The sequence below is a fragment of the Pristis pectinata genome, chromosome 14 (genome assembly GCF_009764475.1).
Source record: "Pristis pectinata isolate sPriPec2 chromosome 14, sPriPec2.1.pri, whole genome shotgun sequence".
Classification (NCBI taxonomy): Eukaryota; Metazoa; Chordata; class Chondrichthyes; order Rhinopristiformes; family Pristidae; genus Pristis; species Pristis pectinata.
This window is the reverse complement of record NC_067418.1, coordinates 15,910,597-15,936,058: the sequence shown is the minus strand read 5'-3', so window position 1 is coordinate 15,936,058 and position 25,462 is coordinate 15,910,597. Positions and strand designations below refer to the sequence as shown.

Below are 25,462 nucleotides of genomic sequence, written 5' to 3'. Positions count from 1 at the left end.
TTGTACTATTTAGCATTAATTGTCTTTTATCAATTTTTCTGCAAAAAATATCGCTGCACAATTTCCTGTGTTGAGTTTCAATAGCCATATATCTGTCCATTCTGTCTCATCTACCTTAATTGAAATCTATTGCTATCTTGCTCACAGTTCACAACACTGCCAAATATTGCACCATCTACAGATATTGAAATGATACCCTGTACCACCAAGTCTACATCACTGAAGTGTATCACGGACAGCACTAATTGACTCCTGAACCTCAGAGAACTCCACTGTATACCACTTACAAAAATCAGTCATTCACTACAACTACTTTATATACCTCGGTCAATATTATAACCATTTTGTTGCTGAGCCCTTTATCCCATGAGCTTCAATTTTGCTAACACCTAATATTTAGTACTTAATCAAAAGCCCCTTGAATTTTTCTTTCAAATTACTTAAAGGCAGGTTCAGCATTATGCATATATGTAATTCAAACCTTGGGCATAGAATGTATATTCTAGTGCCTCATGTGGTAGTAAAAATATTTTGGTAAGATGAGAAAAACAGCAGTCACATTAGTGTATTCAGTTGTACAAGAATATAATATCAAAAAAGAAAGTTCATATCTAATGCCATTTATTTTCCATCAATTTAGAATTTTTCGAATTATGCTTTAGTAACAATTTATTTATTGAAAAAGGGAAATAATCATAAGTGACTCATCTTATTTTGCTAATATTAATAGCTCTTATCATGAAATAAGTCTGGAGTGAGGGCAGCAACGAAGGGGTGTGGTCAGCCTAAAAACCATCATCGTGTCCTTGTCCACCCCCACCCCTCCATAACCCTGATCCATCACCCAAGCCAGCACCCACCTAAGGATACTGTTGTATCAGATGTGGCAGCCTCCTAAGTTATTTAGATGAGACATATCGCCAAGTGACAGGCCAAGCTCAAGCCTCCAAGTTCAGGTAATGCAATGCACCTGTGTCGTTACTTTTGCACTCTTTAACCAATTGCTAACCAATTGGCACCAATACATTGCTACAAGGTGAACATTTCCAAAATTCTTTCTCCATATAAACAATTTGAATGGGTAAAACAAGAAGGAGACATGAGAACCAATAGGCTGCCTATACTCACTGCTCTATGAAAAGACTAATGTTAACAATGCCATTAAAGTCTATCAGTTGAAACATATTTACAACTGTGCTGCAAGAAATTTCAGGGCTTTTGGTGTTAATATTTCTGAATACATGGAAATATATTGCCAAAAATTACTAGCAATTATTTTGATGACTTCTCATTCTAAAGTATGTTGCAGCAGAGACTGGAGTACAGAAATGCATTTTCGTTCATTCATTTTCCAGTCCATGAGTGTCATTGGCAAGGCCAGCATTTATTGCTTATCCCGAATTGCTCCTGAAAAGGTGGTGTTAAGCCATCTTCTTGAGCTGCTACATTCCTTTCGGTGAATGTACTTTGTAATGCTGTTTGGGAGGGAGTCTCCAGGATTTTGACCCAGTGATGATGCTGAAGGAATGGCGAAAATATTTCCAAGTCAGGATAGAGTGTGACCTGGTGGGGCATTTGCAATCAGTGGTATTCGTCTGCAACTGTCCCCTTTCACCTTCTTATTGGTAGAGGTCATGATCTTGGGAAGAGATTCAGAGTTGTCTGAGTAACTGCAGTGAATTGTGTAGATGGCACAGATTGGAGCCATAGTACAGGAGTGGTGTTTTTGGAATGGTTGATGGGGCGTCAGTCAAGCAGACTGCTTTGTTCTGAATGATGTCCAGCTTCTTGAATTTGTTGGAGCTGTACTCCTCCAGGCACATGCAGAGTATTCTCCTGATTTGTGCCTTGTATATGATGAAATGGCTTTGGAGGTCAATAATTGCAGGCAGAAGACAGCATTGAATGAGTTCTCAGTGCATACTGCACCTTCATCAATGACCTTCATTCCATCATAAAGTCAGATGGGACTATTTACCAATGATTGCATAAAATTTAATTACATTTGCAACTCCTCAGCAAATGATACTCTTCATTCCTGCATGCAGCTAGAGATGGACAACATTCTGATATTGGCTGATATGTGTAACGTTTGTATTAGTCAAACAAGAGAGAGTTTAACCATCTACTCTTGGCATTCCAAAAGGGTTGCCATCACTGAGCTCCCCACCAGTTACTTTCTTGGTGTCACCATTGACCAGAAACATAGTTGGATCGGTCCCATAAATACTGTGCCTACAAGAATAGGTCAGAGGCTGAACAGCAGTGTAATGGAGCACTCCCCACTTTCCTGGATGAATGCAGCTCCAGCAACACACAAGAGCTTGTAACCTTGCAGGACAAAGCAGTCCAGATGACTGGCTCCCCATCCATCACCCTAAACATTTATTTTCTTGACCACTGCCACAGTATAGCCACATGGAAGTGAACATCACCAATAGCCTGTCCTGGTCAAATCACGTAAATGCCACAGTCAAGAAAGCTCACCAGCACCTCTACTTCCTCAGGAGGCTAAAGAAATTCGGTATGTCCCCTTTGACACTCACCAACTTTTAACGATGCACCATAGAAAGCATCCTCTCTGGATGCATCATGATCGGTACGGCAACTGCGCTGCTCAGGACCACAAGAAACCGCAGAGAGTTGTGGACACAGCCCAGCGCATCGCAGAAACCAGCCTCCCCTCCTTGGACTCCTGTCTTTACCTCTCGCTGCCTTGGTGAAGCAGCCAGCATAATCAAAGACCCCACCCACCTGGGTCATTCTCTCTCCTCTTCCATTGGGTAGAAGATACAGGAACCTGAGGGCAAATACCATCAGGCTCAAGGACAGCTTCTATCCCACTGTGATAAGACTATTAAATGGTTCCCTTATACAATGAGATGGACTCTGACCTCAATGATCTACCTTGTGACCTTGAGCCTTATTGTCTGCCTGCACTGCACTTTCTCTGTAGATGTGACACTTTACTCTGTACTGTTATTGTTTTTTACCTGTACTACCTCAATGCACTCTGTACTAACTCAGTGTAACTACACTGTGTAATGAATTGACCTGTACAATCAGTATGCAAGACAAGTTTTTCACTATACCTTGGTACAAGTGACAATAATAAACCAATACCAATACCAATCTACAAAACACTGTTACTAGCCAGCATCTTCCAAACTCGCACATCTTCCATCAGGAAATTGAGGATAGCAGGTTCACAAAAATGTTGCCACTTGTAGGTGCTCCAAGTTGACCAGCATCCTGATTGGAAAATAGATTGCTGTTCCTTCATTATCGCTGGGACTGAAACTTCTTTCCTGTCAGCACTGTGAGAGTACCTTCATCAACAAAGCTGAGGCAGTTTAAAGAAGCAGCTTGTCACTTTCTTAGGAGCAGTTAGGGATGGGCAATAAATATTAATAATGAAAAGGAAAAGTAGATTTCCTTAGCCTCAGCTAGGGCCAATTCCTGCTCCATCACCATGAGTGGCTCAAGCAAAAGTGCACCAAATGAAACATTTACATTTATTTGGAGCATAAATCCCCATTAAATGAGCAGAGAGAGATAGGCAGAAGAGGAGAGATTAGCTGCACACTTGGAGCCCTAACCTCTCCCCACAGTAATCTGCCAGCAGTCCAGCTAATTTACTAGAGAAGATTACAGCAGATGGTCATTGGCCCAAAGGCCTTATGGTTACTTTCAGACACAGCCAAATACAAAGTCATGAATAAGCTGAAAAACTCATCTTCAGTTTCCTCCTGTGGTTCCACTTCACAAATGCTGCTGCAGATCAGAGCCATCAACCAGCAGCAAGCCTGAAGTAATTAAAGGTGATATTCAATGACAGGTCTTATATTGGGGCTACATTGTCCTCAGAACATTACTGATGGGAGAGCATTCATTTCCCAGCTTTGCTAAATTCAACTCATTTCCTACAAGCCTTGCTAACATTGAGTCTTGAACATATACATGAGAATGTATTTATATACACACAGAAACACACACGTACACACTTACATACACACACACACACACACACACACAAACATGCACACACAGAGACACAAACATTCACAGGTACCCATGCAAATACACATGTGAACACATGCACAGTGGTATGCCACCATTTACTTTGTGAAATTTAACACCAAATCATCTTTGACAGATAATCTGAAACAACATTTCTTGGTACTTATTAGGATGAACAAAGAAAGTTAACAGACATTCAATCAATTGAATGTTTCAGCTCTCCTTAAAATTGCAAATCCTGTGACAATGATTACATTTCACAATAGTTTGCAGTCACAGTTGTTTCTGTAAATTAATGTTTTGGTTAGAATCACATTTGTCAAATTTCAGCAGGCTAATGTAACTGTGAAAACATGTTTCTGTTCACTTAAGAATTACATACATGAGTGTTGTAGCATAATGATTGAAATATTGCAACTATAAAGATTTGATATAAATTAGTTGTAATCTTCAATTTTACAAAATTATTTTTAAAGTATTAGTTTGTCAGTCCATGGTCTGCTAAATTTAATTGGATTTACATGGAAGTTTACTACTAAAATCAAATGAAGATGAGGTAAGCGTAAAATAATGTAAATGTTTTATATTATGTGCATTTCATTGAACATTATTATGTTTAATTTGACAAACCTGTTTTTTTAAACAATTAATGTGCCACTTAATTTTAATAAAGGATGATTTTTCTTTTGTGAATAATCAATCCCTTCACACAGTTAGGGTATTCAGGAAAAAAAAACACAATAATTGTCCATTTTCCATTCCTTGGTATTTTAGGTCACCTTTTAAAGGAGAGGAGTATCCTTTTGTAATTCATAGCCAATCTGTTATTAAGCCAACTGCACTATGGGGCCCAATCATTCTATGCAGGTGAAGACAGCATGTGGATGGCAATTTGGCCAGTTCCCTTCAACTATGATGTTCTGCCCTGTTATCATTACAGAGATAATTACTAATGTCTGAAAAACATATTAAATTTATTGAGCAATTCTGTGCTCCCAGCCATGTGAATGCAAACCTGCTGTTTTCTTTATTTTAGATTGGAATATAACCAACTGTTTATATAGTAAGCGTGTGATGAAAGATAAATATAATGCTGCCCAAGGGAAAAAACAGAAATTTGAAATTTGAGAGTTTATAAAGTAGATTCAAGGCTGCCACGTTCCCTGCATAAAGGTAGGATAATCTGCAGCTGATTATCAGTTTGTGTCCTTGCCATGATCAGAAGAACCCTGAATTTACCTTTACACTTTTCCAATTTATTTGCAACATAACAATTGTATTGACTGAGGCATTCCTCCTTGCTTTCTGTTTACATTCTCGATTTTATGTCTCTCTATTTACATTTACATTTTTCAGGGTAAAGATTTGCCTTAGGTGTAAAAAATGTACATTACAGTCTAATTCCAAAGTCCATGTTCCTGGATTCACTCATTTCTTCATTTTTTTGTCTTTCCCCCTTCAATTTTGTCTCTCTCTCATTTTACTGATCTTTTCTTAGTTTTCTTTCTATCCATTTTACTCTTTTCCAAATTTCTTTTCCTCTTCATTGGTCTCCATTTCTTTCTATTATCCCCTTTGTCTCTCATCTTTTTATTCTAGTTTCTCCTGTATACACCTGTTCTTTGATCCTTTCATCTCTCCATCTATCAAATGTATTCCTCCCTCGTCTATTTGAACCATGCTCATCACTCCTTTACTGGTTGTTTCTCCTGCTCTTGTCTGTCTCCTTTCCTTTTATGCTGTCTGCTCACTTTTACTATTCCCCCCCATTTTTCTTGGTCCTTTTCCAGATCAAAATTTAGACTGACATTCCAGTACAACACTGAGGGAGTGCTGCATTGTTAAGGTATTAATTTTCTACTGAAATTTTAAACTAGTATCTTGGCACTATTCGGAAGGAAAACTGATATATTTTCCTGAATTCCTGGCCAATATTTTGCTGCATTCACAATTACCCAAAAATAGATTTGTTGATCATTATCATGTCACAAATCGGGTAAGTGTGCTGTGCACAATTGACTACTACTGATTACAACAATGACAACACTTCAAAGGTATTTCATTGGCTGTCAAGTGATTTGGACCATCATTAAAGGGAAAGGTGTTGTAGAAACCGGCCTTTATTGTTTTTAAGTCATCTCCCTCGCACCTTTCAACAGCTTGCTTTATTTGCATCTCTCCCCATTCTCATTCACTTGCTACCTTTTTTGTTCTCCTTTTTCACTCATTTTTCATTTCTCTCTCTTTTCCACTCACAGTCATTTATTGTACACTTCTTAGTTTCTCTCACTCACTACTTCAGCAATTTTTCATGATGTAACTTTCCCATTTTGTTGGGCACAATAGGTGTTTCTGGACTGGCATCTAGAACTCTGGACTCTGCTCCAGAGAGATGCATTCAAATCCCACTGTGTCAGCTGGGTAATTTATTTAAGCTCCTCTCCGTAATGAAAAAGATTAAACTACTGGATTGTCATTTAAAAACCCATCTGTTCAATAATGTCCTCAGGGAAGGACACCTGCTATCCTTACCTGGTCTTCTTCTTGTTCATCTTGGGATATTCTTGGGATTGTGGGTGACTTGTTTCCATTTCAGTTTGTGGTGCTGTAGAGGCAAATGAGGCCAGTGTGGGACCAGTTGGGCAGGAGATGCCTTAGGGGGAAGATAGGTGGGTAATTTTTGATGTAGTGTATTCCTTCTACTGCTTCCTGAGAGCTACTGTTTTCTCCTATTGCACAGATTCAAGCTTCTCAGTAACATCCTAAATACCTCTACTTCACTTTGAATGATCATGGGCCAGATATTCCCAGGAATCAGTAGGGATGTTGCATTTGTTCCAAGGAACCTTTTCTTCTGTCCACCTGGTACACTCTTCCCATGACAGAACACAGAATTTTGTTTCTGGAGTCTGGTGTTGGGCATGAGAGTATCATGGCTAACTGCATGTACTGGTACCTCATAGTTGGTCTGGAAGAGGACACAGATGGTGGTTCACTTACCCTTCCAATGAATGTGAACCAACATCAGTAGCCAGTTTGGCCTATATGTGAGTCCAGACACACCAATGGGGTGGACTCTCAATTGCCTCCTTACTCTGGAGCAATTAAAAACAACAAATGCTGATATCACCAACAACATCCACCTCTTTGAACCACTGAATAAATTAAAACACCCGCCTCATTACTACACTTACCTGTTGTCGCTGAACCACCACTTTGAATATTTTCTGCAGCAGTCACTCAAGGGTGTAATGCAAAATTGAAGGGACCAACAACGATGGGAAGTCAAATCAACATGGCAGCACATGAAATGAGAGGGAAGAAGACGATGAAGTCCCAGCAATGAGGAAGGAGATGGTAACATGTGCCTTCGGTAGGGAGTAGCTTGAAGGTGCCACAATTAGGGAGGGAGCTAGTCAGTGATGCAGCAATGCTGAGGGTTGAAGATACTGAGGCAGGCAACTGAAGGTTAAAGTGATGAAGCCCTCAGGTAAATGATAGTAATCTACACAAGTGAAGTTGGGAGTTGGTGGAGATTGGCATAGACTCCAGATTCAAACTCAAATTATTTATTTATACAGGTGGGTGACAAGCATCATACATTAGAATTTTAAATTTACAGACTTCCAATAAGAACTAATTTGTTGTCACTTTCTCAGTTTTGTGTCCATATCAGTTAGAAATGGAGTATGCTTTGTGAATGACATTGAACCCAAGGTTAAGGTAGGTTTATGAATGGTAATTATTTCACACACAGAAACTAAGCCTCCATAAGTATGTTTAATAATCCCAATTCAACTCATTTCAACTTTACATGTTCGATGTGTTAGAAAAGTTTATCCTTAGATTCCAGAGGGAAAAATTGCTGGCATTTGAGATCTTTGTAAAAGATTTATAGGTTAACGTTCTGCTGTACTGTTCATTTTCATTTTCCTTCTTGCTCGCTCAAGATTGGCACCTGTTCTATCGATTTTATTTGCTGCTTATTCATTGGAAACCTTTCTAGCCATTCTGTCATTTTAAAGGAATCAGCCATGTTCACTTCTCTGCGATTTGATGCTACTTCACAAAATGATATTTGTCCTGATCAGCCTGCAAATAAGACAAGACAGTTTGGATGTATGACTGCTGAAGTGTAACAAATATTTCTCATTAACTATGGATGTACGTTGGTGATTAATTCCCAGCAGGAGTGGACAGCGATTCGATGCAAGAAAGTGAGCTGGTGGCCCAACAGATTATAGAAATAGCAAGAGATCTTTTAAATGCAGCCAACCAGTACTGGAACTGTTTCTGGTGGATAGATGCAGCCAACCAGTGGAGCAACATGATAGTCCCAGAACTGTGGAATTGCTTTGGCATGGAAGGAGGTCATTCAACCCATCAAGTTTATGCTAGCTTTTTGTAGAACAATCATGCCAACTGCACTCCCCTGTTCTTTCCCCACAGCCCTGCAAGTTATTATTTCTCAAGTCCCTTATCATTTCCCTTTTGAAGGTCCTGATTGATTCAGTTTCCATCATCCCAAAGCAATGGATTCCAGATCATGGCTACAAACTGCATGAAGATGTTTGGCAGTCCAGCTGAAGGCTCTTGACCCAAAATGTTGATAGTCCATTTCCCTCCACAGATACTGCCTGACCTGCTGAGTTCCTCCAGCACTTTGTGTGTTGCTGCAGATTCCAGCAACTGCAGTCTCTTCTGACTCCATGAAGATGTTTTTCCTCATCTTCTCCTTGTAGTTTATGGCCAAAATTTTAATTTTATGACTCCTGACCCTTGAACCATCCACTAATAGGAAAATCTTCTCTCTAGTCCCTCTACCTACACCACTCTTGGTCTTGTACACGTCTAATAAATCTTCTCTCCCAAGGAACATCTGCAGTTTTTCTAATCTAATTTTATAGCTGTGATTTCTCATACCTTCAACCAGTCTCAGGAATGAAAATTAAAAACACTGCGGATATTGAAAATCTTAAACAAAATCAGAAAATCCTGGAAACACTTAGGGGGTCAGGCAGGCTAGGTGGAAAGAGAAACAGAGTTAATATTTCAGGTTGAATATCCTTTGTCAGAACTCAATGGACTTTGACCTGAAATGTCAATTCTATTTCCCTTTCCACAGATGTACATGAACTGCTGAGTGTTTCCATCATTTCCTGTTTTTATTTCATAATCTTTTCTTTTATTCTCTTTAGGACCTTCATATTCTACTTAGGATGTGATGAACAGAATTAGACACAGTACTCCATTTAGTGGCATAACTAGTGTTTCATAAAGGTTCAACATAATCATTGAAACATTTGAGTCTCATTAAAGTTTCATCTGAGTTTCACAACAGTCTCCCAAACATATATACACTCTGCATTTCACTTATGAAGAATAAGTGTTTTTTTTCTCAGTTGTTTCCCCATTTATTTCCTCAGCACACCCTACCTCTTTTATGGATTTATATACAGACACTCTTAGGACTCTCTAATCTAGCACTTGCTTTAGGCCTGTACCATTAACCTACATGGTCTTTCTGCCAATGTCTCATCACACACTTCTTAAACAACCATAGAGGCAGCAGATGAAAGCTGGGGAGTGGAGAAGTGGAAGGAGAGACATACCTATCCCTGTCTGGAGGGGCAGTACTGACTATGGAGATCCATTAAGTCAGGATTTTTTAAAAATCTATCTTAAGGATCTTTACTGTCCATCCCAATGTGTCCATCAGAAATAGGTTCAAATCCACTAAGGACCCTGATTTGCATTAATTTGTAATGTTCCTTTGGGAGTTGTACCCTCTAAAACAGCAGATCAGTGAGAAACACAGCTGTTTCATTTTAACGGCACCCAACTCCCACACCACCTCTGCACCATCACCCCTCCCTTTACAGAAACATGCCTATCTTGCCAATCAAAGAGATTAAAAAAAACACTTTGTAGGACAGTAACTGAGGGTAAATAATACCTTTTGCTTATGTTGTGCCACCGTTAGTAGTCTTTTGGAATAATATCAAATTACCATTAGCTATAGCATCTCTCTTGTTTATTTCTATTTTCTTGCAGGGGAGCTGACTCAAAGATTTAGTCAGCTTGACTGTGTGAGGGAGATAATTTACCACGCACAGTTAAAACCACAGCGCCCCAGTTAATTACTGTATATCTCCACTAATCTTATCAGCAAACTCACTCTGTTATACTTAATAACATTGCCAAATCAATGTCCCTCATCATCAACTTAAAACAACATGCCAAAAATAAAAGGACTTTTAAAGTTCAGTAGAGTTTATTTTAAAGGGGAATTGTTATTGGTAACAATTTTTATGTGACTCTATCTAAAATAACTAGTGATGTTACATCTTCCTGAATTCTTTTAGGATTAACCTCACAAGTATAGCCAATGAATTCAATAATTTTAACATTCCTCTTGCTATGCTATTGCCAGCTGGCTATTCAGGACTCAGTAGCTTACTCAGAGAGTTATATAGCAGGGAAACAGGCCCTTTGGCCCTATTGGTCCATGCCGACCAAGATGTCCATTCAGGCTAGTCGCATTTGAGAGCCTTTGGCCCATAACCTTCTAAACCTTTCCAATCCATATACCTGTCCAACTGTTTTTTTTAAAGTTGTTATTGTACCTGCCTCAACCACTTCCTCTGGCAGTTCATTCCACATACATACCAACCTTTGTGTAACAAAGCTGCCTCTCAAGTTCCTGTTAAATCTCTCCCCTCTCACCCTAAATCTATGCTCTCTAGTTCTTGATTCCCCAACCCTGGGAAAAAGACTTGAGTGCATTCAGCCTATCTATGCCACTCATGGTTTTTATATACCTCTATAAGATCACCTCTCAGTCTCCTACACTCCAAGGAATAAAGTCCTAGCCTCTGTAACCTTTCCCTATGTCTCAGTACCTCAAGTCCTGGCAACATCCTTGTAAATACCATCTTTCAACAGAACGACCAAAACTGAACACAATACTCCAAGTGCGGCCTCACCAGCGTGCTGTACAACCGTACCATGATCTCCTAACTATTATACTGAATGCCCTGACTGGTGAAGGCCAGCATGCCAAAGACCTTCTTCACAACCCTGTCAACCTGTGTCTCCAATTTCAGGGAACCATGTACTTATACTCCAAGGTCCCACTGTTCTGCAACACTCCCCAGGACCCTGCTATTCACTGTGAAAGTCCTACCCTCATTTGTCTTCCCAAAATGCAACTTTCTCACTCTTTCTCTATCAATCCTTGTTCCACTATGAATTGTTCCAATAAGTCTGAAATATCTTTGGCATTCATTTATTGTAACAGTCATCTCTGAAGTATATTAAGGTTCCATCCTTTACCCACTACAAGGTGCCTTGTATACAATAAGATGGACTATGACCTCACAATCTACCTTGTTGTGACCTTGCACCTTATTGCACTGCACTTTCTCTGTAGCTGTGACACTTTACTCTGTACTGTTATTGTTTTTACCTGTACTACCTCAATGCACTCTGTACTAACTCAATGTAACTGCACTGTGTAATGAATTGACCTGTACGATCGCTTTGTAAGACAAGCTTTTCACTGTACCTCAGTATAAGTGACAATAATAAACCAATACCAATACTTTGCATACTTTAGTCCAAAAATTCATTATCAAATGTGGTGGAAGGCATGAACTTGCTCCACCCTCCACACTGGTAATATCTCCAGTTCAGACCCACCTGAAACAATCAAAAGGTTCTGTATATGCAGAAAAAGAGGCTTAAAACTTTTTGGAATATGTTAGACATGTGAAAGGGGAAATGGAAGATGGAGGTTAATCTGGACAAATTTGAGGTGATGCATTTTGCAAGATCAAACACGAGAGGGAAATATACAGTAAATTGCAATATCCTGAGCAGCACAGATGTACAGAGGGATCTTGGGGTGCAAGTCCATAGCTCCTTGAAAGTGATGACACAAATCAATAGCGTGATAAAGAAGGCATACAGCATGCTTGCCTTCATCAGTCGGGGCAGTGTGTATAAAAGATGGCAAGTCAAATTGCAACTGCATAAAACTTTGGCTAGGTCACATTTGGAGTATGGCATGCAGTTCTGATTGCCACCCTATAGGAAGGATGTAGAAGCATTGGATAGGGTGCAGAAGAGGTTCACCAGGACATTGCCTGGATTGGAGTGCATTACCTATGCGGACAAACTTGGACTGTTTTCTCTGGAGCATTGGAGGCTGAGGGGGAGACCTGATCGAAGTACATAAAATTATGAGGGAGCTTAAAAGGATAGATAGTCAGATACTTTATCTCAGAGTGGAAATGACTAATATCAGAGGGTATAGGTTTCAGCTGAGAGGTGAAAAGTTTAAAGGAGGTGTGTGAGGCAATTTTTTTTATACAGTAGTTGTCTGGAATATACTGCTGGGGGACATGGTAGAAGTAGATATGATAGCAACATTTAAGATGGACACTTAAACAGACAGGGACTAGGATATGGACCACGTGTGGACAAATGGGATTAGTTGCATCAGCATCATGGTCAGCACAGATATTGTGGGCTTCAAAGGATCATTCCTGTGCTGTACTGTTCTATGTTTTATGTTCTATGTTCTATGTTCTATGTTCTATGTTCTATGTTCCTGTAAATGAATTATCCTGAATGCAGCCAAAGGTTTCACTATCATCTCTCTGTTTTCAGACTGTCTGGAAAGCACAAGTTAGAATATGGAAGAATATAACTTTTGTCCCCATGAATACTGCCAGTAGTGTTTGGAGTGGGGGGGGGGGGGCGCGGGTAGTGGAGATGGGGAATGCAGGTTGGCACAGGGAGAGAGTGGGGGGAGGAAGCTGAGTAAAAGTCTTCAGCTAGAAGATCTCCAGGCAGTTAGATCAGGTCCCCTGACCTAGCACAGAAGCAGTCCAACCAAGGCATCATTCTGTATAAGTGACCCAAGCATTTCACAGATCTTGGACGGTAAATGAAAGTTGCATAAATATGTATCATATAACTTCAGCAAATTGCACGATCCAGACACTAGAAACCTGATCACATTCAGTGATCTGGTTTTAGATTAAATTCTTCTTTAGTTCCTGCCAAAAGCACAGTTTCTGACCCTGTAGCTGCATCTTTTCCCTTAGCAACTGTCTGAAACTGAACCAGACTGTCTGCAAACTGGCTTTGAATCCCCATTCCATCATTATCTATTTTCACCTCCAAAACATTGCCCGACTCTGGCCAAACTCCACTCACCAACTGCCTCATCCATACACTTGTTTGTTCTAGACTTGAAGATTCCAATTTTAACCCTTGGTAGCTTCTCTCGCTTATCTTGAGATATTCATAAACAGTAATGTCTTCATCCTAATTTGCACCTGATTCAATTCACTCATCAGCGTTGCACTTGCTGACTTTCAGTGATGGGTACTGGAGTGAAGATGCATTGCTCCAATTATGTAGGATCCTGGTGAGACTGAATCTGAAGTATTGTGTAGAGGACAGATATCCCAGCCTATGGCAGAGGGACCATAGTGAAAGTTGACCAAATTGATTCCCGAGATGGCATGGGAGATTGTTGTATGACAGGAGGTAAAATTCTCTCCTATACCCACCTGCAAAATGACTGCATATATTGGTCAAAAAATTTATGACTGTCTCAGCATCCAAAGTGGTAGAAGCCTTATGTCCATATTGGTAAAGTTTCCAGTTCACCTACCTGAACCAATCAGGAAATAGTTTATATACATAAAAGCAGGTTTAAGACTTGATTTGTATTCCTTCCTGTAAATGAATTAACCTGAATGTAGCCAACATACCTTAGATTTCACTATCGGCTCTGTTGTCTGGAAAACAAGTATGGGCAAAACAGAACATGGAAAAATCTGACTATTTTCTTTAGTTCACAAGAATATACAGTATCCTTACTTCCAGCTAGCTCTATACTTGACTACTTATTGAATGTAAACTGGAGGTTTCTCTTCATCTCCAGATTCAAATCCTGTGGCCAACACATCACGTCCACTGCATACATTTAACAACCCACATTGCTTACCCCTACTCCACAGCTCCTCAAGGTACTGTTACCTCTCCTTCAATTGTACAATTGTCACTCCTCTCCTTGACACTTCAACCCTTCACTCCTCCTCCCTTGCAAAGACTTAACATATTTCCAAACTCCCTTTCCTTTTCAAAGTACTTGAAAATCCTCCAAAAGCAAACTATTGCAAATGCTGGAAATTTGAAATAACAGAAGCTTCTGTTTTCATTTTAGTTTCACAGCATCCGCAGTTTTTAATTTCCATATGAGTTTGGAGTGGGAGAGGGATGGAGTAGAAGTCTTTTCATTTTATTTCAGATGTCCAATCTAGATTGCATTAGGTTGGAGTGTATTTGGATGCAGAATCAGGCTTTGTTTGACTGATAGGGTGCTCAGATAACATCAGCTGTATTGAGGGGAGATGGTGGATGCAGGTTGGCACAGGGAGAGAGTAAGGGTGAGGAGAGTGAGTAAAAGTCTTAAACCAGAAGATCCCCACATCAGACTCAGCAGCCACAATCCAGGCAATAAAGTCAGGCCACCTTTCAAAAGCACAGAAGCAGTCCTCCACTGTCCTGTCAGGGCATGGTTCTGAGTGAGTGACCCAAGCATTTCACTGGCCTTGGATACTGAATGAATATTGCATAAATATGCATGGACCAACTTCTGCAAATTGCATGGCCCAAACACTAGAAACCTATCACATTCAGAGATCTGTTTTTAGATTAAATTCTTCTTTAGTTCCTGCCAATAGTTTCCCAGCTGTTGGCTGCATCTCTACCCCTGGCATCTGTCTGAAACTGAACCAGATTGTCTGAAAACTTGCTTTTATATATGAGTCCAAGGTGAATTCTGGTCAAATACCCATTTCATCGCTGCCTATTTCCACCTCCAAAACATTGCCAGACTCTGGCCCAGCCTCAGCTCATTTGCTGCCTCACTCATGCATTAATTTGTTCTAGACCTGACGATTCCAATTTTAACCCTTAGTAGCTGCGCTCCCTTATCTTAAGGTACTCATGAACAATGATGTTGTCATCCTAATTTGCACCAAACCAATTCATTGATGACCCTTGCACTTTCAGTAATGAATACTGGAGTGAAGGTGCATTTCTCCAATTACATAGGTCCTGGTGAGACTGCATCTGGAATATTGTGTAGGGGTCTGATCTACCAACCCCCTATGGAAGGATATGCTTATGGCAGAGGGAGCACAGTGAAAGTTGACGAGATTGATTCCTGGGATGGGGGGTGGGGGGGGGGGGGAGGGTTGCGGGAGCGGATTGTCATACAACAAAAGGTAAAGTTACATCCTTTGTCCATTCACAAGATGGCTTTGCAGACATTGGTCAAAAAATTCATGAATGTCATAGCATCTAATGTGTTGGAAGGTGTGCCCTTGCTGCACCATCCATATTGGTAAACTTTCACCCTGCCTACAAATTCACCTGAACCATTTCTGACATTTCTCTTTTTCTGGATCTCTCTGCCTCCATCTCAGGAGATAAACTATTCAGTGCTATAAACTAAAGATCTACAGACTCCCACAGATACCTTGACTACACCTCCTCCCATCCAGTCTCCCATGAGGATGCCATCCGGTTTTGTCAGTTCTCCATCTCCACCACATCTGCTCTCAAGAGTCCTCTCTAGGACTTCTGAAGAGTCCTCCTTCCTTAGGGAACATGGCTTCCCCCATGCCATAGTTGACGGAGCCCTCACATGCATTTCCTCCATCTCCCACATGTTTGCTCCCACCATCACACCCCTCCCACCCAGACAGAACACAGATTTCTTGGTCCTCACCTTTCACCCCACTAGCCTCTGCCTCCAGTACATCATCCTTCGCCACTCCTGCCAGCTCCAGTTGAGTCCCACCACCAGCCACATCCTCCCCTCTTCCTCCTCCCTTTCTGCTTTCCGCAGGGACCACTCTCTCTGTGACTCCCTAGCCCGCTCACCTCTTCCCATCCATCCCTCCCTGTTCCCTGCAGCCATAGGAGGTGCAATGCTGATCCCTACACCTCCTCACCCATCACCATTCAGAGATCTAAAGAGCCCTTCCAGGTGAGGCAAAGATTGATGTGCACCTCCTCCAACCTGCTCTTTTGCATTTGGTGTTCCTAATCTGCCTCCTCTTCATTGATGAGATCAAGCACAGACTAAGTGACCATTTTGCAGAGCGCCTGTGCTTTGTCTGCAATGGCTATCCCAAGCTTCCAGTTGCATGTCATTTCAATTGCCTTTCCTATTCCCACACCAACCTGTTTGTCCTCGGCCTTCACAATAGCCACTGTGGGGACAAAAGCAAATTAAATGAAAAGCACCTCATGTTCCACTTAGGTAGCCTACAGCCCCAAGGCATGAACATTGGATTTCCTAGTTCCCTACCCCCAACCCCCCCCCCCCACGTTGTTTCCCAGGCTCATCACCCTCCCCCACCTGGTTCTATCTGCCCATTTACCTCCCTTATCATGTTCCACCAATCACCTCTGTCTCAACCCTTCCCCCTCCTCTCCCTCACTGGCTCCATCTGCCTATTTATTTCATCTTTATTTTCCTTATGTTTCCACCTGTGACCTTCCAGTCTCTGTTTTAACACTTCCCCTTAACCCCCTCCCCATGGCTCCACCTGCCCTCATTCCCTCCTCCCAATTGAGTTCCACCTGTCACCTACCAGCCTCTGTCTCACCTATCACTTCTATATGCTGGGCATCTTCCCTCTACACTCTCAGTCTTGATGCAGGGTCTTGACCTGAAATGTCAACCATCCCTTTGCCTCCATACATGCAGCTCGACCACCTAAGTTCTTCCAGCAGTTTGTTTTTTGCTCAAGATTCCAGCAACTGCAGTGGTTTGTTTCTCCATCTTTGTGTTAAAAGGAACCAAGTAAGTAGAATCTTTTCTTATTGCTGTCACAAGATTTGACTTTGGAATGCTCTTCCATCAGCTTCTAGATGTTCTCCCCATCTGTTGCAAGTTGTCCGTGTCTGACAAAATGTAACTGGATCTGTGACATCTAATGCCAGCTGAAATCTTCTTGTTGTGACAATTCTGTTCCATCACATAAATCAAGAAGCAGAAAAATAACTGATCAATATTGTAACCGTCTGAGACAACATGCTGCTGATTGTGAATGTTCTCATCAAGAACAACAGCTGAGAATGCAGGTCATTGAAGAATACACATGAAAACAACTTCAAAGGATATCAAACGGTCCCAGCCACATGAGTTGGGATGACTATTGCCACTATCAGGGAACAGAGCTGTTCCTGTATAAAGAGCACATGGGACTGCTGTGAAGAGGATGACAAGAGAAAATGAATAATAGAGCAGACTTTGAAACTGTTAACAGAGAATATTCACCAGCATCATTAATTTAAGGAGAACTTAAAAACAATGCCATTATTGTAGTGAAAATTATCCGCATAAAGCAGAATGTCCTGCCAATGGGAAACAGTGTAAGTCATGTGGAAGATGCAAACACTTTGCAAGAGTTTACTGTTCAGCAAACCCAAGGTGTCAGACCTAATCAGACAATGTTGGAAATGTCAAAGCCAATGCAGAAGTCAACAATAATACCAATGACCCTGAGTATGCTTTTGTAATTCAATGCATTCAGAGCACTCAGCCATGGGTTAAGCGAGCATTTGCAACTCGTGAATCAATGTACTCATTGATATAGTCACATCTATCAATGTGATACATGAACATAGCTTCAATAATCTTTACTGTCATCCTAACTCAGCGAGGAAATGGCAGGATATTTCCTTACTTTGACATTTCTAGATAAGTTTACATCATAAACAACATTCAAATCCAAGAATGTTAACACAAAACTCTATGTAAATCCATATGACTTTGATAGTCTTCTGACACAGGCTCATCTCTTCACATTACAGAGATCATATTTGTAATGCTACAACTGACCTCACTAGTTACAAAGAAAATGTTTCAGAGTAACATATTGGTTATGTGGGCATGAGTGCAGTGCCGAACATGATGACACTAAGTGAAATTAAAGTTGTAACAAAGAAAGATGTTCTACCCCTTTGTATAAGAGCAATTCAGTCAGAAAACTGGAAACAGTTCATAGAAAAATGCACCCTCTAGTGATATTGCATATACTCTGCAAGATTTGTGCAAAGTTTTTGATAAACTCACAATCATACTTACCACAGATCGTGTGCTCCAAGGCAATCATGTTGTCATTTAGAAATCACTGATGGAATGCATTATAGCAATTGCTCACAAAGGCCATCAAGGAATCGTGAAACTAAACAATTATCAAGGGAGATTTGTTTGCCAGGAATAGATCATTTGTTTCAATACAAAACCAACAAATGTTTAGCATGTCAGGCAACCATTATGTCACATATACAAGAACTGCTACAAATGTCACAGATACCCCAAGGACCATGGGTTAGTGTTGATTTTGCAAATCTATATTCTGTGACTGCTTACATCCATGGTAGAATTCTTCAGTGAAGAAATAGTTGTTTTTTTCTTCTGTGGCAACTGCCATTCTAAAGCTTGTTTGCATCAGTGCTGCTTGGGTTTACTGCAAATAATGGGAATAGATTACAGAATATGATAACTTCAAGAACTTTGCAAACTACTTTGATTTCACACGTTACAAAAACACATCTTGTTGGCCACAAGCCAACAGTGAGGTGGAGAGATTTATGCAAACACTAAAGAAAATCACCTGTACTTCCCATGCCGTAGGGAAATCATGGAAGGAGAAAGTTTATAGGTTTTGATGGAATCATAGAGTAATGCTGCATTCAACAACAGGTGTACTATGCTTGGTTTTGCACAATCTATGCATATATATCTTCCAGAGGTACCCTTTGAGATGGATGATCTACAAGTATGTGAATATAACAAAGCCAAGAAGAACACCATGAAAGCAAAATGGTATAGAAATTCAGATCTATACCATTACTGCTTGGGAATACAGTTCTTATGAAATATGATATGGCAAGCAAGAAAGTCCATATGAATTACAGCTCTGTGTAGCTATTGCTGTAAAATAATCTATGATAATAGCATCATATAGTTCAGAAAGTGTCATGCAAAATGTGTCATACTTCAAAGCACTCAAAATAATGCCGCCAGTGAACAAAAATATGTATTATGAAGATCGAAGAAGAAAATGAGCAACGTTGGTTGATACAACAGCTAACAATAGGCATGATCTATCAAAGAACAAAAATGTCCTCCATATCTGAGAGACTTGGAACAAAATGGTATAATGACTGAGTTAATGAGAATGGTTCCTTTTAATTAATACAGGAAGCAATATAATGTTACAGTGGTCCACTTCCTCTTTAAGACTGTGTAGAGTATGCCCAGTATCTTGCGTGTGGCAATGAAGAAAGAGATTATTGTTCTATATGGTACAGCAATAAATTTGTCTAGTTTACCTCATAAATCAAAGTTAATCATTTGTAGTTTACACCTTTTACTGTGAACTGATATTTTGTAGCTTCTGAGTAAATCTTTGAAAAAATGGAACTTGAATCTCTGTAGATATGGGAAAGATGTTTGGAAATTGCAATCACTTCAGGACTGCCAATTGTGTCCTCAACACAACCAAAAATAATCTTATAGTCTTATAGTTTCTTGATTAAAAAATAAACTTCATTGACGGAAGATCAGTGTTGAACATTGTATATCCAGGAGCTCATTCTCCTTTCTTATCATGACTGAACCTGGTCAGTATTCAGCTCAATTCTACATAGGTCTTCTGTAAACAAGCAACAACAAAATTATTGAAAGTTGTGCTTCTTACATCTTTTATGTGCTGTTAGTTAGTTGGAAGCAGTTAGATGGAATTTACATAACCTTCATATTTATATACATCGTTAAATCAGTTACAGTTTGCAACATTCAATTCAATACCACAGAGACACACGAGGCTGCAGATGATGGAATCTGGAGCAACAAACAATCTGCTGGAGGAACTCAGCAGGTCGAGCAGCACTTGTGGGTGGGGGGGGGGGGAAGTAATTGTCAACATTTTGGGTCAAAACCCTGCATTAGGACCATCCCGATGTAGGGTTTCAACCTAAAACATCGACAATTCTGTAACAAGTGGAGTGTCATGTCTCTTAAAAATGACAGCCAAATCCAAAGGCCACATGCCTGGCATTAATTTTTTTTCCACAGTTTTACAGACTTCGTAATTGTGAATTATGTGACTCTTGGGGATTTCAAGGGCACTGCGTCATCCTTATCTCACAGTAGTGACCTCTCTTACTGAATATGAAACTAAATACAAAAATCACATTGGTGTCAAAAGTTGTCAACAAGGCTAAAGCTGAGCCTTCCCACTGGATTCAGGATATGGACTATCTAATGAGGTACAAACCTGATAACTCTTTTATAAACAATTTTTATAATTTCAGCTTATCCTTATAGGCATTGATTCAGTAGTAAATCTGTAGTGTAAGAATGGTGGGGATTGTAGTTCACTTCAGCTCTTGCCATAAAGGATTATTATTAGACAGCAATGGCACAAAGACTGAAAGAAATCAATACATTTGTTACTTTACATAGAACAAAATTAATCAAACTGAAATTATAAGGTGCAAACCTGCTGATGATAACTGTGACAAGGTGTCTCTGTTGATTACTCAAGTTCATCTACCTTGCGTTAGGGTTTTAGATTTTAAGAGTGATGCGAGTGGGTAATCACTGTTATATTACCTACTTACATTGTTTTGGAGTGTCAGAAGCCAGGGATCTATGTAGGCTCAAGTAAAATGCATGCGCATAGTCGTTTATTATCCCTTGGCTGCCAGTGAGATTTTCTAATGATGAGAACAGCTGATTGGCCAGTTAAGTCTCCGCCATCCTCAAGTACTGAACAACCTAATCATGAACAAGTAAATTTATTAAATAGTATATCTAGATCTTTTCAATAGTAGTCCATAAACATCAGCTCAGCATTAATGTCAAACATGCAGCCAAATTGCATCAATGCATGAACAGCAGTAGAGTAGGGTAAGACAGTACCACCTTTGCTTAGTTGGACATTGTTGATTAATTTATTGTGCCATTGAAGTATTACACCAGTGGTAGTGTAATATGCTCTGCCTTTTCCTCTGCCATCTATCCATTAATCTTGTATAAATATTTACCTACGACATTCACTTCCTTGAAAAGCTCCTTGTCACTAGGGACGTGCTGCATTGCTCTGGTAATTGGTCATGGTGAAATGATTGTTGATTTTTTTTATTCCATGGAAATAAAAGAAATATGATTTATGAACAACTTTCTGACATTCAATAGCGGTATTCTGTGTCAGTCGGTGCCACCATACTGCAGGTCATTATGGCAGCATTATTAATCACTATTCACAACTTTGGCAAAATAACAAACATCATCAAAGCACTAGAGAATTTTAGAGCAAATCAATTTACCGAGGGATATGCTTCACATTTTCAAGTTTTCTGCTTAGCTCTCATTTTATGAACAGTTACAATCCACTTGAAAATGTTTTCCCCAATATTTGAAACTTGACCCTTTTTGTGTGCATTGCTAAACGTTATGCTTCACGGTCATCCAAGGAATTGTCCTTGCCATTGCAAGAAGCCATAGTGCAAGAATGACTTAGTGGTTGACTGCTAATGACTATTATAACATTTGTCCTATTTTATGGCTTACCAGTTCAGAGAGTTTTGATGCTGTGTTCCTTACTGAAAAATGAAGAAAGTAAGTTGAGTTTCTAATTAATGCTTGCAGATTATAATTATTAATGAAAATATGTGTTGTTCACCATAATTTTTTAATAGTTTTGAGGATCTGGATAATCTAAAATTGCTGGTATTTATTTCCATTTGCTAATTTTTTTTTCTCAAATGGAAATGGCAGTTAAGAATCAATCACATGTTTACTGTGTTTACTGTGACTGTATCTAGCTTTTCTATGGAAATCAAGATTTATATAATTAGTTGAATTGAAATTCAATATAAATTCATGCCTTTGAATCAAAGGTCCAGACCTCTGGCTGTTTAGTGATCCAGTAACTTGACCACCATATTAATGCACCCCCACAGACCATTTATGAGGTACAGTAGAATAGTTTTAATAGTTTTAAATGGCCAGTTCAATCCCAAGAAGTGAGTTCAAATCCTACCCACCTGGAACCATCACCTGATTCCATCTGCCAATCAACCCCTCCTCACCCAGATTTACCCATTGCTAGCCAGCTCTTGCCTCATCCCTATCCCTCACCTCCTTATACTTACTATCTCCTCTCTGCTCTTTCAGTCCATATGAAGGGTCTGGACTCAAAATGTCATCTGTCCATTTCCCTTCATGAATGTTGCCTGACCTGCTGAGCTCCTCCAGCAACTCATCTTTAAATCTAAGGCCAAATTAGCCTCTAGTTATACAATCAGAACAAGTTAATTGAATAGTAGAACAGGTTCAAGGTGCTGAATAGACTATTCTTGTTTCAGTGTTTTTAATATATTCTCATAACTTGTCAAGAGATTACGTGGAGTTTTAAAATTCACTTTTCTTGAAATAAGGATACTTACACAAATCATAAATATGCATGTGTACAAATACAAGGCATAATTATTAAGCAACACAAAATTCCTCATACAGTCTTCATACCGTGAGTGGAAAATATTTCCATTACTGACAGTGAATTAACTTTTTCTGTAATGATTACTAAGAACAGAAAGAGGAAATAAGGGACTTCCATCTGGTATATTAAATATTTACATCTTGACTAATTGTGACATGTAAGAAAAACCAACATGATTGATTAGATTGACCTGATTCATTGGCACAAATCTGTGTTGATGATTGGATAAAATGCTTTCAGATTACGGTCAGACTTGTGTGCCTACTTTTTATATTTTGTCCAATTAACCTTTTTTGACCAATTATTTTTTTCAATTAAAGCTGAAACTATCCAATTATCAAAAGTACGTGCAAAGCAATTACTTTTTGGTTGAAGTATGTAATGAAACTGTCTCAACCTACTACCAAAACTTTTTAAGTAAATGGCTTGTGAAATTATACATGGAATGACTATATCAAAAGGCTGAGGAAGAAGAAGCATATTTGGCTCATCAATTGGTATTTTAACTCTTTGAAGACGAAAGTGGCATCTTATCTCCTAAGATATCTTAAGATCCAAATCTAAGCTGGTGAAGGCAGGGCTGTATTGTGAAAGAATTTGTCTGTGCTTGGTTGGTGGACTTGAGAAACAGGATTGATTTGTTATGGTGGTTATAGCTATCAATCATTCATCGAAACCGCAAAAGTTCAGAACAGACAAGTTTGGCAATGAGCACAGTGGTAACAGTTTATCACTTCCTCTATCCTAGTACCCTGGGCTAATATTGACACCTGTAATAGCACGCAACCAGAATCAAAATAAGTGGCAAGACTGCTGCTCTTCAAATATATTGTTTCAGATATGGAGGGAAGACGATCAAACGCAAGATGTTGTTGTTGGCGGGTAGCTTGGGGGAAAGTGTGCGGGGGAAGGTGTGGAGGAGCTGGAATGTTAGGTAGGGAATGAAGATGAAAGGCAAAGGCAGAAAGATCATTTCTCAGCATGTGTCAGTATATATCCAAAACTTATTCCCCATTCCATTCAGGATATTTCAGAAAAATACTGTTGTGGAAAACATTCTTACCCTCAGGAATTGTAACTATATTTAAAATATTGCAACAACAATTAAGTATTTTTACACACAGAATACGAAGCTAAAAATTTCACATTCTGATCACAATAGGAGGAAGGTTCTTTCCCTTTTTCGGTTTCATTCATAATTCATTCAGTATCTCAGGAGTAATGTGGTGCTACTTCTAAATGAAAGCAATTATTTTGTGCATGAAACCAAGGGAAGCAAGAGTAACCTTTCTGTGCTGGAGTTTATGACAGATGACGCATTAATATTGATTTGTTTAGGCCTTTTGCTTGAAGACAATGTAACTTTAATGAATCGCCGTACAGAGAGGGGATATTACTTGCACTCAGTAAAAGTCTGACAAACGGACCGCGAAGCTGGCCATCTGCATGCACACACCATGCAGCTGCTGCATCTGCACGCTCAGAAGCCAAGCTAGCAGAACCAATTCATCAAAGGCTGTCCAATCATGATAAAATCAACTAATTGACCGTGTAGATTCATTGGCTGGCACCCACTACTTATTTACTGATAATTGCTAATTAATTTCAACAATGACTGATGCATTAAACAGAACTATGGATTCAGACATGACAGTTTGACAAGAGCATTAAAGCAGAACATCTCAAGTTGAGGAACTTGAAGCCACTTGCACCTGCCAATTTATTTGACCTAAGCAATTTTAAACATGTATAATATAATCGATATAAGCCACCTACTATATAATCACAACCTGCTCTCTTTAAACTAGAAAGTATACACACAGGCACAGATTTATCATAACTATGTACTCAAATAACATACTGTATAGGGAATCTCCACAGGATCGTAAGAGCAGTTAAAACAAGTTTGTGATTAATAATAAAGCACTTAAGCATTTACATATTGAAGTCCCTCTAGCTTAAGCTAACTATAACAAATCATTGATATATTTAAATGTTAAGTTACAGCATGAATTAAACCAGCATCTGTCTCTGAGCTTTGCCCTCGGATTCACAGGGATTCAGTGCAGCTAGATATTCAAAGTAGTCTCTTAATAATGGTCACCAGTTATAACAGTAAATGATTTTCCTTATATTTCACCCACCTTGTGCTGACAACCAGAGCCGGAAAGAAGAGTAAAAAGTAGCACACACAGAGAAGGTTCATAGCTGCCTTTTCCTCTGCACACACAGGCTTCTGAGTAACAAGAGGCTTGCTGCTTTAACCAGTAGAAATCTGCAGAGACAGACAGACTGACAGATGGAGAAAGCTTGGAGTGCGATTTGTTCCCAGTGTTTGATATGTGATGTCATGAACAATCGGGCTGTACTGCAAGCATTCAGCTGGATAGCTTGTGATTATTCAATGCAGCGACTCCCTTGATATCCTGAGGGATTTGTTATTACAGCAGTTTAAATCGCAAGCGGGGGAGGAGGTTTAGGTGTGGGGGGGGGTCAATGGCAGAGGGGCAGCGACTGGCATTCAGATAATTAACGCAATCTCACTGTTAAATAAACTGTGAGAGGCGTTCTGTGTAATGAGCATCCAGAAATAATTGCTAATTAATCAAAGTGTGTCTGAAGTAACGAAGCCTAAATTGCATTGGCATTTGCCGGGCAAATTTGGAAAAAGCAGTATCTTCCAATCATCACTGAATAGTTTTGTTTCCCTCTATCTACCTAAGATCTACTGGATTCACATCCTCCTGCTGCATGGCATTTAAATGTAAATCTTCAGATAAGTGTACACCTTAGAAGTCACTTAATGAGAATGTGGACAAATGCTACCC

General features: G+C 39.6%; 1 protein-coding gene across 4 annotated transcripts in view; it reads right to left on the bottom strand.

Annotated features, from left to right (window-relative positions):
* Window positions 1-25,039, bottom strand: part of luzp2 (leucine zipper protein 2) — a 242,263-nt gene extending 217,224 nt beyond the window's left edge. For 3 of the 4 annotated variants that reach the window (XR_007957404.1, XM_052028975.1, XM_052028977.1), the window contains exon 1: window positions 24,779-25,039. Coding sequence is in view for 3 of the 4 variants with exons in the window: in XM_052028975.1 (XP_051884935.1) it covers window positions 24,779-24,840 (62 nt within the window). In the remaining variant the exon portion in view is untranslated. Of the gene's footprint in view, window positions 1-20,751; window positions 20,909-24,778 lie in introns of all 4 variants that reach the window. The other variant, XM_052028976.1, reaches the window with a different exon arrangement.
* Between the last annotated feature and the right edge of the window lie 423 nt (window positions 25,040-25,462).